Source organism: Perissodus microlepis, chromosome 22 (assembly GCF_051167445.1).
Source record: "Perissodus microlepis isolate ML-2025 ecotype Zambia chromosome 22, ASM5116744v1, whole genome shotgun sequence".
Classification (NCBI taxonomy): Eukaryota; Metazoa; Chordata; class Actinopteri; order Cichliformes; family Cichlidae; genus Perissodus; species Perissodus microlepis.
The window spans coordinates 8196011-8214674 of record NC_140481.1 but is presented as its reverse complement, the minus strand read 5'-3'; the positions used below and the strand labels follow the sequence as shown (position 1 = coordinate 8214674).

The 18664-nt window shown below is 40.7% G+C and overlaps 1 protein-coding gene and 1 long non-coding RNA gene across 2 annotated transcripts in view; one reads left to right on the top strand and one right to left on the bottom strand.

Moving 5' to 3' along the window:
• Nucleotides 1-18188, top strand: part of LOC146362526 (uncharacterized) — a 40506-nt gene extending 22318 nt beyond the window's left edge. Inside the window, exons 20-25 of the mRNA XM_084919444.1 lie at nucleotides 133-269; nucleotides 633-757; nucleotides 1120-1265; nucleotides 5024-5126; nucleotides 5761-5897; nucleotides 17680-18188. Of these exons, the coding sequence (XP_084775570.1) occupies nucleotides 133-269; nucleotides 633-757; nucleotides 1120-1265; nucleotides 5024-5126; nucleotides 5761-5897; nucleotides 17680-17806 (775 nt within the window). The 3' untranslated portion in view covers nucleotides 17807-18188. The remainder of the gene's footprint in view (nucleotides 1-132; nucleotides 270-632; nucleotides 758-1119; nucleotides 1266-5023; nucleotides 5127-5760; nucleotides 5898-17679) is intronic.
• On the bottom strand, nucleotides 8627-9702 carry LOC146362527 (uncharacterized). Its single transcript, XR_014799240.1, has 2 exons — nucleotides 9543-9702; nucleotides 8627-8948 (listed from the first exon to the last, which is right to left on the bottom strand). It is a non-coding gene; the product is annotated as an uncharacterized LOC146362527 (long non-coding RNA).
• Nucleotides 18189-18664: the final 476 nt, after the last annotated feature.

The window sequence follows — 18664 nt, the reverse complement described above, 5'->3', positions numbered from 1 at the left end:
TAAAGATTTAATTTTACTTACAGCCTATTACATACAAATACACATTTAATTAATATTTCAGACTTTGTCTTCTCTTGCATTAAGTGAACTACAACTGCAAAAATAATCACTAACATTAATGTTTCGAACTAGTGTTCTGAAAAAGAAGATTCAGGAGGACAAACATGGACGCTTCATGGAGAAAGACAAACGTATACTAGAGGAGCTGAAGAGTTTGCATTGCGACCCACACCCCTACATTACCATCTTTCCATTAGAAAGTGACTTCAGTAAGTGACATTTTTAATTTCTGTTTCTATTTCTGTAATTTTGTTTTGAATATTCTGATTCTGTTACTAATGATCAAGACCTAAGACTTGTGCCAAAATATTTGTTCATTGTCATCATAACACATTCCAAAGCAACATATTATCATAATCACATTACTTTTCAGTAATGCAGTAGTATAACACATTACTGTACTAAATTCAGTAATCACATTACAGTGTAATGAATTTCATACATTTCTCACAGACTCTCTAATTTTACTTGAAAAAAATTAAAACATTAAAGTTACTTTAAAAAAAAAAAAAAAAAAACTATATCTGTAAGTAGAGTTTTAAACTGCTATATCTTATTTTTAAACGTTTCAGCTTTCTGGAAGATTATCATGGAGGGTCCTCCTGAAACTCCTTATGAGAATGGCGTCTTTGATCTCTTCTGTCAGTTTGGTCCTGACTACCCAGTGAAGCCTCCAAGTGTTCGCTTTGTAAGTCGCGTATCCTGCCAAACAAATGGGTCTAGTTCAAGTCACACAAAAGCACAGTTTTTTTGAATGTTTTCAGGCAAGTACCAAATGAACTCTTGGTCCAGATAATGTGTGTACACTCATATGAGAAACTACAGAGATTCCATTGAGAGTAATTCCATTCAGAGTAGAAATTCAGTCCTGTCCCATTTTACACTGACAAAACTACTCATGGTCAATCTAAATCCCGCAGTAGTGGGGAAAAGTGACTATTTTTATAACTGCTTTCTTCCAAATATAAAGTTTTAACACCATCACTCTAGACTTTTACAAAACCTGTTTTTATGTGTACATATAGGTGCCTCCATTTTTTTTTCTTAACATTATTAAAGATATACCATTGTAACATTAACAATGTAGGGCGTATCTGCCACAACATTTTTGACCGGAACTACAATGCCCAAATCACCATGAGAGAAATCTTCGATGCGGTGTTTGGATTACTAATCAGCCCTGAGCCTGAAGATCCATTGGACAGGTAAGATGACAACCCTCACACACCTGTTCCACAACTCCTGCAGCAGATAACTTAATATTATGGGGAAATCTTTCAAAGTTGAATGAAAGTACTAAAATGTCTACTCTTTCATGATTATTATTTTTGATGAATGCCAATAACCATTTGAAAATTCAAGAGGCAGATTAGGCTTCATTTGGGCTTCATATACAAGCCATAATAGATAGATAGTTCCCAAAGGATGGAAATGGCTGTGGTGAACACATACTTCAAGAAGAGAGAGAAGCATTTTGTGATGTATTCGAGCGGAGGAAGTTGCACATAGGTGGACTGCATCTTATGTAGAAGGTGCAATATAAAAGAGACAGGAAACTGCAACGTGGTATCTTCCCTGACACCACTTCGGAAACCAAGAAGAGGAGGCGAGTGAATGTAGAGCCAAGGATTAAATGATGGAAGTTGAAGAAGGAAGAATGTAGCACAGAGTTCAGGGAAGGGTTAAGACAGGCTCTACTCAATCCAAATTAAGATTTTTAGCTCAACATTCAAAATATTTTAACCTGCATTGGGTTTCAGTTAATTCAGTCAATATTTGTCGATTCACCCCATACAATAGGTAAAGTATAGAACACCGAAAATGTCCCGCCCCGCGAGATAATGTCGTGTTTCAGTTATTAATGGCCGATATGTGGGAGCCCCGCAGCCCTGCTGAGAGTCAATGCAGGGGTAGGACTTTACTTTGATGATCACATTTAAAAGACAGAGACTGGGCTCATACCATTGTGTGAAAGAAGGAGGGCAGACATTCCAAAGACAACAAGTGTACTGGTACAGACCAGGTACACAGAGAGATGGGAAGCCAGATTTAAAAGCAAGTGTTTCTGGAAAAAAGTGAAGAAATGATCAAAAATGTCAAATGAGCAGAATCTGGCTGCATTTCAATGATATTGGAGACTGCAAAGCTTAGTGAAGAGAATTGATCAAATTAGGAGCTGGCTAAAGTGATACCTTTAAAAATAAGGTTTGAAAATATTGAATTACATGTTGCTTCCTTTAAAAAGATTAAATGTACAGTTTAGTATTGAATATTACATAAAATAAATTATATATAAAGTTTCTTTGAATGGCAGAGATGCAGACATGTCTGAATGTAGCACAGAGCCATGGCTCAGTGTCTGAATTAGTGTGTTACAGTGTTTGAGTCTCACAGGCCTGAATGTGCACTTGAAGCCATTTATGATTGTTTACTATTCTTCACTATGATTCTTCGTCTGATCTGCTGCTGAACAAAAACAAGCACAGTAGATATTTTTGACTTTTAACTGTATTTTCACATTTTACAGCTTTTCCCAACTGATATAAACATCCCTTATGGCCATTCATACCACACAAAATAATTAAGCACTAAACAATCAACCTGTTGAAGTCTGACTTCTCCGAAACTGGAGGCGAGAGGGAGAACATCCGGTTTAACAGGGTTTATCGCCAGATCTGTTATTTAAATATAGACATGTGTGGTATCCTCCGAAACGTCAGAATCGTTAAATGCTAAAAGCTCACAAAACCATTTCAACAAACACCAAACAGCTAAAACAATGAACGATTAAAGAGTATGTAAATAGATTCCTCAAAAAGATATAAACACAAAGCACCAATCCCCTGTGAAAGCTGACATCCCCACAGATTGCAAAACTCCACGTTTCGTCACTCTCTAACCAATATTCACTGAACCAGCAGCAAAAGAAGACGTTTAGAAAACAGTATCATGAATCTCCTATGGTTTCCACCTCAATAAATTCGCACTTACCACACAGCTCTATTTCTCACGATGCTTGGAGACCAGTTTCCCATCAAAAATCTCTTTTCAACTTTCAAATTTCACAAATTATGCCAAATTGCAAAATGCTTAACTATGTCTCTAATAAAACCCCTCTAATTTTGTGAAAAACAGAAAAGTTTCTGTTTTTCACATTCCGTAATAGAAATTTCAGTTTTTTATGACTACAAAAAATACAAAAATATAAATGAAAAAAAAAGAAAGAAAAAAACTGGGTATCTGGACAGTGAACTACCAGAACTTTTTCTGTAACATTCACATTTTGAATAGTGATTATCAGTCTGTCATTTGCCGTCTGTCATCTGCCAACATGGGATTGCCCAGCAGCTGTTCTATGGTTGTTGGAGAGGTATCAGAATTATACATCAGAATCATTACAGTGCCCAACGCAAGGTATGGGTAGCACTACTAATAAATAGCCATTTATAAAAGGTGTGCACCTTTACTTATCAAGATGTAACTCCAATGAATTGGTGGTTTGATTTATAAACATCCTTCCATCTTCTTCCGCTTGTCCGGGGCCCAAGCAGAGAAGCCCAGACCTCCCTCTCCCTGGCCACCTCCTCCAGCTTGGGGAACAAAAAGGCATTCCCAAGCCAGCAGAGAGATATAATCTTGTGTCCAGCGTGTCCTGGGACCCCGAGATACTTAAACTACTCCGCTTGAGGCAGGATCTTGTCCCTGACTCTTAGTGGGCACTCCACTCTTTACCGGTTGAGGACTATGGCCTCAGATTTGGAGGTGCTGATTCTCATACCCACCGCTTCATACTCAGCTATGAGCTATTGGAGGCCATCACCCGATGAAACCAACAGAACAACATCATCTGCAAAAAACAGATGAGGTTCCGAGACTACCCAAGTGAAAGCCTTCCCCCACTTGGCTATGCCTAGAAATTCTGTCCATAAAAATTGCTTACAGAATCAATAACAAAGGGCAGCCCACCGTATAAGAGTCCGAATTATTAACAGCTATGCGGACCAAGCCCTTGCAATGATTGTATAAGGATCGAATGGCCCATAGTAATGGGCCAGACATCCCGTATTCTCAAAGCACCTCCCACAGGACGCTCCGAAGGGCATGGTCCAATGCCTTCTCCAAGTCCAAAAAACCCATGTAGACTGGTTGAGCAAACTCCCATGCACCCTCAAGTATCCTCGAGAGGGTAAAGACCTCTTCCAGTGTTCCACAACCAGGACAAAAACTGCATTGCATTTCTTGTATTCGAGATTCAGCTAAAGGACAAACTCTCCTTTCCAGCACCCTGGCATAGACTTTCCCAAGTAGGCTGAGGATTGTGATCCCCCTATAGCTGTAACACACCCTCTGGTCCCCTTTCTTAAAGAAAGTCTGCCAATCATATGGTACTGCCCCTGATCTCTACGCAATATTACAGCGGTGTGTCAACCAAGACAGCCCTACAGCATCCAGAGCCTTCAGGAACTCAAGGTGGACCTCATCCACCCCAGGGGCACTGCCACCAAGGAGTTAATTAACTGCCTCAGTGACCTCACCCCCGGAGATAAACGAGTCATCCCCCTCGTACCAGTGGGGTTGAGGAGGTCCTCCAAGTATTTCTTCCACCGCCCAACCATGTTCTAAGTCCTACAGTTGCTCAAGTATATTCTACACTAGTATTAATTAGTGCTGTCAGTGTTAATCTTGTTAAGATAACATTAACGCAGCAAATCTCCGTTAGGGTGAAAATGGTACTTCATGGATATGCTTCCGAACTAAACAGACTGATATCCCTGAAGTTTAACTGACTTCATCTGTGATTAATTCTTGATCTTTGTCTTTCTTTCTTTCTTTCTTTCTTAGCAGTCTACTATCCCATCATAAGCAACGCGTTTGTCAGGCACAAACATTTACAAACAACTCATTAAATTGTTAGTGGGCTGAAGAAGTATTTAAATTAAATATCTGTTATTTTGAATTGAAGCATTCTAGCTGAAGAATACCTGACCAGCCACGACAAGTATGAACAAGAAGCCAAAAAACATACTGAGAAGACTGCTGGTGAATCACTGGATGAAAAGGAGAAGGTAAATCACCTATGTTGTTCTTGTGGTGTATAATACAGCAGAAATCTGACAATATGTAAGAAGTTATTATAGGTTAGAGTACCTGGCTTTTTGTTTAAAACAAATCGGGTAATGAATCTGTCCAGTCTGTATCTCTGCATGCTTTGCACATTTATTTCATAAGACAGGTCACCTAGGACTCTCAAACAGATACCAGATGGGCACCTACTAAAAATGTACAAGTTTTAATCTCATTGACGTTAACCTTGAATTTTCTGAAAATCTTGTGAATACGATAACTCAAGAAGGCAGTCACAGCCTCAAACAGCTTGCTTTTTCTTAGTACGCATCTGCCTCCTGCACCCTCACCACTTCTTCGGTCCAGAACATAAGAACAACTTTCTTTTACACTGCACAAACCAAAAATGATATTGTTCAGTCTTACAGAGTACATCAATTCCAGTGAGAGGGGCTCTTCTTTTCTACTGCTCTTCTAGTTTGAAGCCTGTTGTCCATTATAGCTTTGATATAAAACACTTTTGAAATTTACAAGTTTGAATATCTATGTCCAATCTCTTGATTGGAAAGGAGTTGCTGTGAACATTTTACATGCTTTCAGAAATCTAACTAACTTGCTGTCTGTTTGTTTTGAAAGAAACTGGTGGAACCTGAGAAAGAGTTTGTACCTCCTCATCTCACCTGTCCACTTACCAAGAAGCTATTTGTTGATCCTGTGAAAACAAACAAAGGAGCAGTGTATGAACGGAAGGCCATTGAAAAACACCTGAGAAAGTAGGTTTATTTATTATATTTATTATATATATACTGATTAATTAGAATTAGATTCCTTTTATTGTCATTATGTGTTCACACAATGACATTTTGTTTGCTAGCTCTAGGGAAGAAGCTGTTTCTCAGTCCTAGTGGAGCATGTTTTTATGTTCCTATACCCGTATAGCAAAATTGGTATGACCCGGATGTGGCCCACACAATGTGCTTGTCGAATTGCTGTTCCACTCTGTCCCTGTCCCTGTTTGGCTGATTTAATTGTCTTCTGGAGTTGGTAATTTGCATGTTTATAGTCAGATGTGGTCTAGGAGGCAAACGCAGTGTTCCGTGCTGGCAGCGCCTTGCGAACATCACTGTTAAGCCAAGGTTTTTGATTTGGGTAGACTTTAACATTTCCTGAAAAATCCGCAGACTGAGTCTCAATGTCGTCAGCAGCCATGCGAAACATTTCCCAGTCCATGTGATCAAACAGTCCCGTAACATGGGCTATGACTGGTCTGACCACCGGTGCACCCCCGTTATGCGTGGGGCTTACTCTTTCAGCTTCTGCCTATAGGCAGGCAGGAGCAGAATGGAGCAATTATCTGATTGGCCTAATGGAGCCCAGAGGAGGGCTTTGTACGCATCCCGGAAGGAAGTGTAACAATGGCTGCTCTCCTCTGCTATGTCCCAATTCAGGGGCTGCATCCTTTAGAAGCCGATTACGTCACAGCCAGGTGACAAAGGCTGTCCCAATTCGAAGGCTGCTCCAAATGCGGCCAACAACTGTGTCCTTCATTTCCCCGAATTTGAAGGATGAGTTGGGTGTATCCTTTGTGGCCCAACTTATCCCAGAATTCATAGCACGGCCCAGCCAATTCCAGTTTCCAACAATATGGCGCAAGCTACAGACGTCTCCAACGTTTGCGGAAACATCTGTTACCCACCAGCTCAATAGCTGACTGGGAAGTCGAGGCTCACTAGAGCCGGCGAGAACACCTGACTCCCGGCACATCGTTTTCAGACCATGTGCGGTCTTTTGCTACTCAGGTTTCAACATGATATATAAGTCACTTAGATTACTTAAAAATGTTATTGTTTGGCTTTTTTCAGTGTTTTATTTGTTCCTGAGTAAATCGGTTTAGCTGAGATTAAAGTTATGGTTTTCACAGAGCTGAATAAACGTCAAACTGATTAAACAGAAGTGTGAGATGGTAGAGAATTTACGGCAGTGTCCTGTTATATTTTAGATAGCAAGGAGCAGATGGCTGAGTTTATTAAACTCCACCGAGACAACGGTGACACAAATCTGAAGGCTAGATAGTCTCATTTCACAGCGCTGCACTTCCGGCCTTCTCGGTCTTTGGATGCCCCGCCCACGTAGACCACGAAGGCCGGGTCCTCCGAATGATGCAGCCCCTGAATTGGGACACAGCCCTCGTCTGTTGAAATGAATATGTTGGTGGAGTTTTGGTAAAACTTTCAAAGGAAACAGGTTTCCTTTGTTAAAGTCCCCAGTTGTGATAAATGCCGCCTCTGTGTGCGCGGTTTCCTGACTGCTGATCGCACTGTACAGTTCCCTGAGTGCGTGGATCTGTGTTGGCTTGCGGGGGAATGTAAACAGCCGTAATAAGCAGATCACACAGCAGACCCGCATCTCTCACTGTTTGTTGCATGTTGAACTTGGAACCTTGTTAAGACCCAACCATGCAAAATATGATTTCATTGCCGTTATGATGTTAATTTATTTGGAAAAAGTAAATGGTGAGAATTACCAGTAGTTTTAGGCACAGTGGCATAGCTTCCTGCTTCCCTCCTACAGCATTTTACTGACCTCATTAATCATCAGAAATATTTAGAAGGAAGCGCCAAATATTTCTGGCAGGAATACACAGACACACACATATTGTTGTGCAATTGGAGCACATTTAAGTATAAATTTGAAATTAACTACTGCATTTATTTAGTGACTTAAAGGTTGGACCAGTTTTCTGCAGCACAGGCGCTGTATCTCTGTGGAGGGTCAGGAGCAGTGTTGGTCAAGTTACTTGAAAAAAGTAATTAGTAAGGTCTTTGATCAGTGGGCTTTGGTCAGTAGTTGTTGATCAATGATCATGAGATTTTGCATATTAATGATGAAGGAACTGACCTCCCAGCCCATTGTTGATGCAGTGGTGCAAGTTTCAGTCATTATGCAAATGTACTGTTTATAAGATTGGGGAAACCTGCAGTCAGCTGAGACTGAAGAAGTCACTTGGATGAGTGACGAAACATTTCTCCCACTGAAAATGCCACGTCCAGATGAACAGAATCAACCTTTTGGGATTTACTTACCTGGATTATTGAGCATGCATCAAGATAAGGAGTTCAGTTAGTCAAGCAGGTTTCACAGTAGATCTGCTACTCCACTGTGCCGGGGTGTTGGTCAAGTTACTTGAAGTAATTAGTAACTAATTACTGATTATTTCTTGTGGAGTGCAATTTCACATTCCCCTGGCAGCGTGCTAGGTACTTGCTCAGAAGTTTAGGGGGTTTTTTCGCTGTAAAAAGACGTTTTCTTCCCACGCAGTGAACACCGGACGCTAATGTTTTTGTCACTTTTTATGGAATTAAGCTCAAAGTAATGTCAGTACTTCCACATGTAACGCGGTAAAGGACCAGGGCACCTGACTGCAGCTTCATAGATAATGAGCTATCAGAAGTAGCTTCGACTATGGAGCCTAAGTGTGTGAATAAAACACAGGAAACCAAAATAGAGCTCAAATATAAATAAATATATATTTTATGTATGTTATGAGAAATATATAGACAGATGTACAAAAAAATATATGCATATATATCACAAACAAAAATAATGTTGACAATACAAAACAGCTTATTAGGTTCCAAAGGGAGGTGGGATGAGGTTTAGTCCAGTATGGGATCACTTTAGTTTCATTGACCTGTGAGAGGTCATGTGTCAACAGTTCAGTTTAGTCCAAAGGTTCGCAAGTCCTACCGCAATGCCGCGGTGGTCGGGTGGCTCGCCATCCCGCGCTGATCAGGGCTGATCGTGAAAAAAAATAAAAATCTGACCTAAACAAGGTCAAAAACATAAATTATCATTCACAGAAGAAAATGAAACAGCATTCTACTGCTGTGACAAAATAAATACATAAATAACAAAGTCAAGTAATTAATGCCATGTTTCATACAACAATCAATAACCAAAACATTTCTTATAATGGCTATCATTCAAAATACTATTACAAAACAACATTCTCATGGGTCCCATTAAAGTATATTAGCAATTAGGCTAATAAACATTATCCAAAGCTAATCAAATATATTTACAAAACGCATTTAATCACAGGTGTTGCGCAACAAGTTCAATAATCTAAATGGAATTTAACTGAATGCAAAAGTCTCATAGGCCGTTTTGGCATTTAAATCAGAAAAGTAAAAAAAACATCCAAAACGGACAAAACTACAAAAATCAAATCACTCGTTCAACTCTTGATACGTTAATTCAACATTCGGCCATAGTGGAATAAACAAAAACAACAATATTCAATAAATAAAACTAGTAATTGCACTTACCGTCACTAGCCTAGCATTAGCTTACCGGCGTTTTAGAATGCGCAACCGCGGCTCCGCATTTTCATTAAACAAAACAAACAAATAACTCACCGTTGAGTCGATTGCGAGGTGGTGTAAAGATGAATGAATCGGCCGGGTTATTGCACGCTGTCAACTGGTATGTAGTGTATAATTTGTCGATATCTGACAAGTACGCCAACCACAGGGACAACAGCAGCCAGAAGAGCAGGGAACATGCAGCTGATTGACCCGGAACTTATACAGGGTTCATTCCCGCCAATATAAAAGAATTGGCGGAAGTGGGGTCAGACGTTACCGTGGTTACACACGCTTTAAACGCACAGTCGTACTCTCTCCCGTACTTATGATATTATCCATTGTTGATCTGCACATGTCTGTTACCACGAACGTCGCACTCGCCTACGTCATTGTTATGAGACACTCTCACAAACAAAAACAGTTTAGTAACGCAGTAACGCAGCGTGCTTACAGGAATGTAACAGTAATTTAATTGCTTTTTTGCAATTGTGATCCCTATATTACTCGTTACTTGAAAAAAGTAATCGGATTACAAATCAGAAGTTTCAATTTTTCATTTTTGAATTTTTTCTTTTTTTCATTATTAAATGGGTGATTAATTAATTAAAATTGAAATTAATTAATTAAATAAATATCTTTCTTTTCTTTTTTTTCCACCTGTCCCGTTTGGCTCTTTTGCCATCAGAATTATTGTCTAAAGGCAAAGAAAGATGCCCAACGGATTTACTTTACCAAATGGACCATCCCAGCCTTGCTGTATTGGTCTATTTGATTCACCTTTGCTTTTATTGTTTATTTTATTTTATTTTCACTTGCTACATACGGGACAGACATGACTGGGGGAAAGAAAAGGGAGAAAGAAAGAGAGGTAGGGAAAGAAAAACAGCGGGGAAGAGGAACGGTGATAAAGGGCAAAAGAACAAAAACAACAAAACAAACAGACAAAAAATACATATATCAATCACCTGGATCACCTGTTGAGAAAGAAAAAAGAGAAAACAAGCAAAAAAAAAAGCGGGGGGGAGAGAGCAATATAATAAACAACATCATCGCGATGATCTATGTGAATATAACAGTAAATACTAAATATTGAATATTATTGTGCAGCACGTAGGATCGACAGCGCACAGTGTGCTTTGAGGTAGGAGCCAAAAAGGGTGTAGTTTGTGTGTGTGAGCACCCATGTGTACATCTGTGAGCATGAGCGCACTTGTATTTAAAAGGTTCCTTCATGTAATGATCTGCTAGAGGGTGTGGGGAGCCATAGCCCCGTCCCCCAGGGCATGAAGCAGGTATGGAGGAGATCCAGGCTCCAGACATCCAGAGGCCCCCAGAGCACAAGAGACCAAGGAAGACCAACGGAGGGGCAACTGTGCCACTCTCCCGGAAAGAGCTGAGGAGAGCCCCAGATGAGGGGTCACTCAGCAGCCGCGGAGCAGAAGCCAGGGGGGGTTGCAGTGACGTGCCTGTGAGCTCCGCCGGCAGCCAGCTGTGCCAGAGTGACCGAGCCCCAGGCTGAGAGGCCGAGGGCACCCCACCCCCCGAGGGGGCCCGAGCGAGTCCGAGGCTCCAGGCCCCAGCAAGCAGCCACCAGGAGTGAGCCGGTGCGTACCTGGATGCCCTTCCCTGGACACCAAGAACCACCAATGCACCGATGTCTGAGGGCGTCTGCCACTAGCAGGGGGAGAGAGGCCTCCATACCTTGGAGTGCCTGAGATGTCCCTAGAGTGGCGTCTGATACCCGAACTGACATATAGACACAGACAAACAGGCACACACAGATATAAACATCCATTCCCACCCTCATGCACTCATCTGCAATTACTCAGCACTCACCCAACGTGGAGACAGACATAAATAGACACTGTACACACAATCACACTCCCCAAGCGTACTCTAAGCCCCGGGTCTAGGTACCCTTGCCCCTGGAGGGGGAAACTGCACCCAGACCCAGGTAGTGTTACACTCTTCCCTGGGGTGGAGAGAAGCAGACCGCCCCGACTCTGCAGCAGCAGGGAGGCCCCACATTCCAGACCCCAATCATACGGCCAAATCCTCCTCCCAGCCCCCCCGCCCCAACAGGCAACAGAGAACGGGGGTGTGTGAAGACTCCAAACCTCCCTCCGCCCGCTCATATGTAGTGTTGATGCATGTGTGTTCTAAGGTGCATTTAAAACCCAGGAGGGCATGGAGCTACCTGCCAGAGAGCAGCAGGTAAGCGCATAGCCCCTCCTAATAGCCCTCAGTGTCTACGTGTATTTAAAATTGAGAGGTGGGCAACGGCGCCAGGGGTGAGGTTGTACATCCTGATGGTCTTCTGGATGCCGTGTAGCGTGCCCACCCCCAAGGTTCTATATGTATGTGTTATGAGAGTGTGAGTAATGTGAATGTCTAAGTTGTGGGATAAAATTGAAGCACAGGTAGCCAGAAGGGGACAGAGGGGGGGATGCCTCCCCTGCACCCTGGTGGCACACCTGCACCCCAAGGCCCTGCATGTGTGGGTGATTGTGGTGGAGCAGGAAGAGGGAGGCAGCTGGAGATGGGGAGGGAAGGAAGGGAGGGGCAAGTGGCCCCTCCTTGGGGCCAGCTCCCCGCTGACCCCAGTAGGCACCCCCATAATCTGCAACCCACCAGGGCAAGGCGGCCCAGGCCCATCCGGACCAGGGCCCAGTCCACCAGCGCCGCCCGGCCCCACAGAGCACGGGACAGCCTACCCGACCCCACCACAGAGAAAACTGCACCCACCCCGTCATCCACTCATCTTCCAGACTACACAAGACAATAGACACTCAGGCTGAGTTCTTCCTCCACCTCTCCTATATCTCCCCCACTTGCAGAGTGAGCTCCTGGAGAGAAGAGACCTCCTGCAAAGATGTAACAGCCTCCCCACCAGCTGAAGAGCTCCTCAGGTGGCTCAATGCACCGGCGGCACCCCGGGCCAGGGCTGAGCCCCCATATGCCCATCCGCCCACAACTCTGGCGACACACCAACCAGGACCCAAGCCCCCAAGGCCCAGCCAGGGCCCCAGCCCGGAGACGGAGCACCCCCAGAACCCCACGCCCACCCCGGACCCACCCAGGCTACCAGGTCAGTAACCCACGTCCATCAGCACAGACCCTCCCCTAGCCCCGCTGCACGCAGCCACGAGGTAACTATCACCTAAGAGCCAACAGAGCCCTTAACAGGCCATGACTGCAACCCCGGGTTGAGCCCTCCAAGGAAGACGCTCCTGGGGATTCTGCCGACGCCCCAAGCCTTTCCCTACCCCCACACCAATCACAACAGCGAAGGTGGGACCAAACTATGACCCCCCCCCCCACCCCCCCACCCCACCCCCACTAGGTGATGGAGCTGATCAAAGGAGCCCAGAGCAATTGATCTGATGTGGTGGCAGAGGCTGTATCAAGAGTAATGTAATCTATCTCTTAGATAATTTCTATATTGGTTAGAATTAAGATTATTTTTATTTTTCCAGTTCATGAGGACTGTTTTCTTGGCTATGCATAGGGCAGTAAAAACCATATGGGCTATATTCTTTTCTGTAGTGACATTATCTAAGCTGCCCAACAAAGACACGAAAGGGGAAGTTGGAATGTTACATTTCAGACACTTTGATAAGTCTTCACATATCTCGCGCCAAAACTTCTGAACTGGTGGACAGAACCAAAGAGCGTGGATATAATTGTCCGGTGAATTGGTTTGGCAGTGTGAGCAGTTGTTGGTAGACGTAAAGCCCATCTTGAACATCCGATGACCTGTATAATGTACTCTGTGTAGTATTTTGTATTGAATTAACTGAAGACTGGGATTTCTAATTAAATGAAAGGTTTTTAAGCATATCTGAGACCAGAAGTTTTGGTCTAAGTTAACTGATAAATCCGCTTCCCATTTTGCAATAGGAAGTGATATTGATTCATCTGTTTTAGAAAGCATTCTGTATATTTTGGAAAGTAATTTTGGGGTTTTAAGAGTAAGAAATTGTACCACACTTGATGGTGTTTGTAGTTCAACTTGACCGGGTTTAAATTTCTTTTCTACTATGGATTTAATTTGTTGATATTCTAAAAATCTTTTCTTGTTGATCCCATATTGTGTAACTAGTCTGTCAAATGAAATAAATTCTGTTCCTTCTAGTATATGTTCTAAGTATTTGATTCCTTTACCACTCCAATCTGAAAAGTTTATCATATTATTGTTTTGTAATATGTCAGGGTTGTTCCAGATAGGTGTACGTTTGCATGGGATTAATGAAGACTCCGTCAATTTTAGAAACTCCCACCATGCTGTCAGAGAAGAGCTGATGTTGACACTTTTAAAGCATTCATGTCGTTGGATGTTTGAGCTGATAAATGGTAGGTCTGAAATCTCTAGATTATTGCAAAGTGCTTGTTCTACATCTAGCCAAGGTTCGTCTAGGAAGGTATGTTTTAGCCATCCTGAGATCAATTGAAGTCTGTTGGCTAAGAAGTAGTGCTGAAAGTTAGATAGATCTAATCCTCCTTTTGTAGTGTTTTTAAGCTTATACGTGGGGGTTTATCTTTCCAAAGGAATTTGGACATGTATGAATCTAGAGATCTGAACCAATCTTGTGGCGGTTTAGTTGGGATCGTTGAGAATAAATAATTTATTTTTGGTAAGACCATCATTTTTATAGCGGCAACCCTTCCCATGAGTGATATGGGTAAACATTTCCATCTAGCCAGATCGCCTTCTACTTTTTTTAAAAGTGGGATATGGTCTAATTTAGTTAAATCTGCAAGCTTGGGAGAAACATTAATACCTAAATATTTTATATTTCCCGATTGCAGTGGTGTAGAAGAAGAATTATGGAAGGAGCAATTAATCGGAAGGACTGTAGATTTTGACCAGTTAATTGAGTAATCTGATATTCTTCCAAAAGAGTTTATCAATTCAATTACCCCAGAGATATTGGTTTGTGAGTTTTGGAGAAAAAGTAACACATCATACGCATAAAGGCTGATTTTATGTTCCTCGTTCTTGCATTTTATGAGGAACCCCACGGGGCGATCGTGGCTCAAGAGTTGGCAGTTCGCCTTGTAATCGGAAGGTTGCCGGTTCGAGCCCCGGCTTGGACAGTCTCGGTCGTTGTGTCCTTGGGCAAGACACTTCACCCGTTGCCTACTGGTGGTGGTCAGAGGGCCCGGTGGCGCCAGTGTCCGGCAGCCTCGCCTCTGTCAGTGCGCCCCAGGGCAGCTGTGGCTACAATGTAGCTGTCATCACCAGTGTGTCAATGTGTGTGTGAATGGGTGGATGACTGGTTGTGTAAAGCGCTTTGGGGTCCTTAGGGACTAGAAAAGCGCTATACAAATACAGGCCATTTACAGGCCAATTACTGAATTCTGTCTAATTGCTGCTGCTAGTGGTTCAATAAAAATTGCAAACAGTGAAGGGGAAAGTGGGCATCCCTGCCTGGTGCCCCTCAGGAGACAGAAGCTGGGGTTATTTTCTCTAATCTCTTTGAGAGAGCTTTGCAGATTATTTTAAGGTCTACATTTATAAGGGATATTGGACGATAGCTTGAGGGATATACAGGGTCTTTGCCTGGTTTTAGCAGGAGATTAATGTTTGCAGAATTCATATTTGGTGGAAGTCTGCCCTTTTCTTTGATTTCCAACAACGTTCTGTAAAAAACTGGTGCTAGAATTGTCCAGAATTCTTTGTAGAATTCTGCAGGAAAGCCGTCTGGACCTGGAGCCTTATTATCGGGCAGTCTTATCAGGGCTTCCTGGAGTTCACCTGGTGTTAGTGGCGAATCCAGTGCCATTGCTTGAGTGTCTAATAATTTTGGAAGAGTTATGCTGTCCAAAAACTGATCAATTTCGTTTTTTAGATGGGTTTATTTGTGGTGAATACAAAGTTTTATAGAAATCCCTGAAAATGTTGTTTATTTATTTCGGGTCATATATTGTGTTCCCAGATAAATCTTGAATTAAATAAATAGCTAAACAATTAACTAAATGCCCATCCTTTTCATTTAAAACATTTGATAAATAATTTCACATTTTAATTAATGACACATTTCATTAATTTAATCTATATTTAATCATTCACATGTTTAGTAAAATATTTGTTTATTTCAAATTTTAATTAATTACTGATGTATTTAATGAATTATTTAATGGCATATTTAATTCAGTCATTTTGGCACTCCTTGCCCTCCATATTTCACAGCAAAATTTTATAATAGTAGTCACACAAATGTGATGTACAAATATTAGCCTGGGGAAACTTTGTGCTTCGAGTATTGCCGAGATATCTATGCGTGACTCTGATCATTCTAGCTATGACTGTTCATTTATTTGTAAAGCAAATGCATACAATACATCTAGAGTAGATGCAAGAGCAGTACCAAAGCTTTGCTTCCCTCTCCTGCAGTACAGTAGCGTTTCACTGAGATCTAAAAATTTAGAATGGAGTCCACCATATTTCTTCCATATTTCTCACATATTTCATTAAGGCAGAATGTATAACCATATACATTGTTGTTGCTATCATGGTGCTCTCTGTCTTACTTGCCATTTTGTATAACATCTAAAATACACTCTTCTCTAACAGGTCCAACCAATAATCAATTTGCGTTTAAATTTCCATTTTTAATTTTTGAATTACAAAAAACATTGCAGTGCCTTGCTTTCATGTTCAGAAACATTATTCAGCAATAACCGTAGAATGCAAGCATCACATTTTGTTTTCTGCTAAATTTTGCTGGTGCAGTGTGCACAGCATCTGTCATTTTATTTATAGAACCCCTGATCAATGCAAAAACATGCATTGAGGTATGTGTAGAAAGCTGTAAGTGAATGAACTTTCATTAGCACTGCAACCCCCGATGGATGCACAAGAAATTACCTTTTTTTTATATAAATGCAGCTTTTCATTAATGGGGCATTAATGTTCCTGTTCACACTGTGCACGTCACAGGCGGAGGATATCATTACAGTCATGGATCAGCTGGCAGTTGGTCAGGAATCCACCAGGTATCTGTCATGGTCCTGTCAGGAATGAGGCAGCAATTTTAAGTAGCTGTATCCATACATTTACCCTCTCATATTACTTTATAAAAATACAAAAATTACAATAAAAACAAAGTGATAGTTTGGAATGTCAAGTGAATTTGCTGTTTTGAAAAAGATACATTATTATACTCTGTACTTCTACCGTGTTACATGATGTAGCATATGACACCATAATCAATGCAGCAGCCTGATGTTCACTATCTTAGATCTACACATTGTGATAGTGCAGACCACAAAAACTATGATTAGACTGCTTGGTAGGAGCATCCAGTGTAAATAAAGTATATTCATCACCACAAGAATAATATCCCTATTAAACAATATGTAATAGGTTGTAAATGTATCAAGTTTACTCAGACTGCTAACAAAATACATAGGTTTATATGTTTGCACTGGTAGAATACTTTCTCAGTTTCAGCTCCGATAATCTATGAATAAACTTATTCAACTGTGAAGTCGAATAAGTCACTTTACTAGCTACCTGTACATTTTAGAATCCTTTTTAAAGTTTTATTTGTTTTTAAAATCTCTTAATGGCAAAATGAACATTTAATGTAAAAAATAAATTGAAAACCAAAGACCAAACTCAACATAAAGTCGTGTGTGTGTCTGTCTGTGTGTCTGTGTGTTTGTCTGTGTGATATTTATTTGCTGAGGCGTTTGGCACTCTTAAGGGGTTGACTCAATTTGTTTTAACATGTTTTATTTTATTTTATTTTTTTGTTTGTTTATTTGTATATATACAGCACTTTGTGAACCCTGGTTTAATGTTAAAGTACCATAAGGTATGGTATAGTGTCTATGAGCTTTAAATATGCCATTTGAAGTTCTTACATAGGGTTTGTAACTTACAAGGTTATAAAGTATGTGATGATAGTATGACTATACTCACATTGTCACCAGAACATCCAGAAATCTTATTTGGACATACTATTTCTGTGAGGATAATACTTTCTAAAGCAGCTACCTGTTCCATATGCAAGTATGTATTCTCCAATGTGATCTTTTTGTTTTGTTTGGCCCATAATGCTTGTTATACTCTCAACGTGTTTGGTTAAAATTGTCCTTACAAAGATAAAAGGAGGCAATCATCAAGGTCTTTATGAGCTGCTATGTTGAATATTTCCAGTGACCAAATCCTTTTTTACAGGTCCAGATATGATCCATTTGCTGAACCAAAGACTATTCTAAGAAGAACTGATCTACGTCCAGAGAAGGACATGAAGAGAATGGTGAAAAAATTCCGCTCTGGTCAAATTCTACAAACCAGGGTTTAGGAATTCCAGTGTTTTCTTATGTACATCAGTTCTTCATGCAACAGAGTATGTCAGTGAGTCAGTACTGAGTTATTTTATCTGCTGCAGATTTTTAACATAATATTGTATAATCACATTTGTATGTTTTTATGTTGAAAAATTCAAACGTAGTCTTACACTTTATTTTCAAGAATTATTTAAAAAATGAATTATTCAATTTAATAGGAATCTATATAATCACAAATATTTCCTCTCTGGTGCTGAGTGAATAAGAATGAAGATACAGCTGCACACACTTTTGTTGAAGCTGGTTCTTACATATGGACCTCACATTATCGTTTAATTTTTTGAATGAAATTGCTTCAGAATGAATGAAATTGTAATAAAAGGGCAAGATCTGTAACCATTTAACATTTTAGTGACATTGACCATCGCTGTATTCAGTTTTATTGTATATTGTCTATGTACACCAAAAAGGTGCCTATTCATGACTAGACTTTTAAATGCATTTAATGTTAAAAGTAAAATAAAGGTCACTCCCAGAATCTGCCAAAAGTAGTTTTTCCACATGTGATTTTAGAGTTATTTGAAATGCCAATACAGGAAAAAAAAAAACTGAAAAAACTAGGTTTTAAAAAATGAACATTTAAAAAAAGATAACCAGTGCTAACCAAAATTGAAATCAGAATTGAAAAATGTTGGTTTTGAAAATAATTATTTACAATTATCTTTTTGAAGGTCACAAGTGTAAAAGAGTTTATGAATGTTTCTGTTTTGTGTTTTTCTTAGGGTGTGGTATGAAAGTATTCCTAGATTTTGTATTTTAAAAGAGGGTAATTACTGATATAGTCTCATTACATTACATTGTATTTGGCCTGT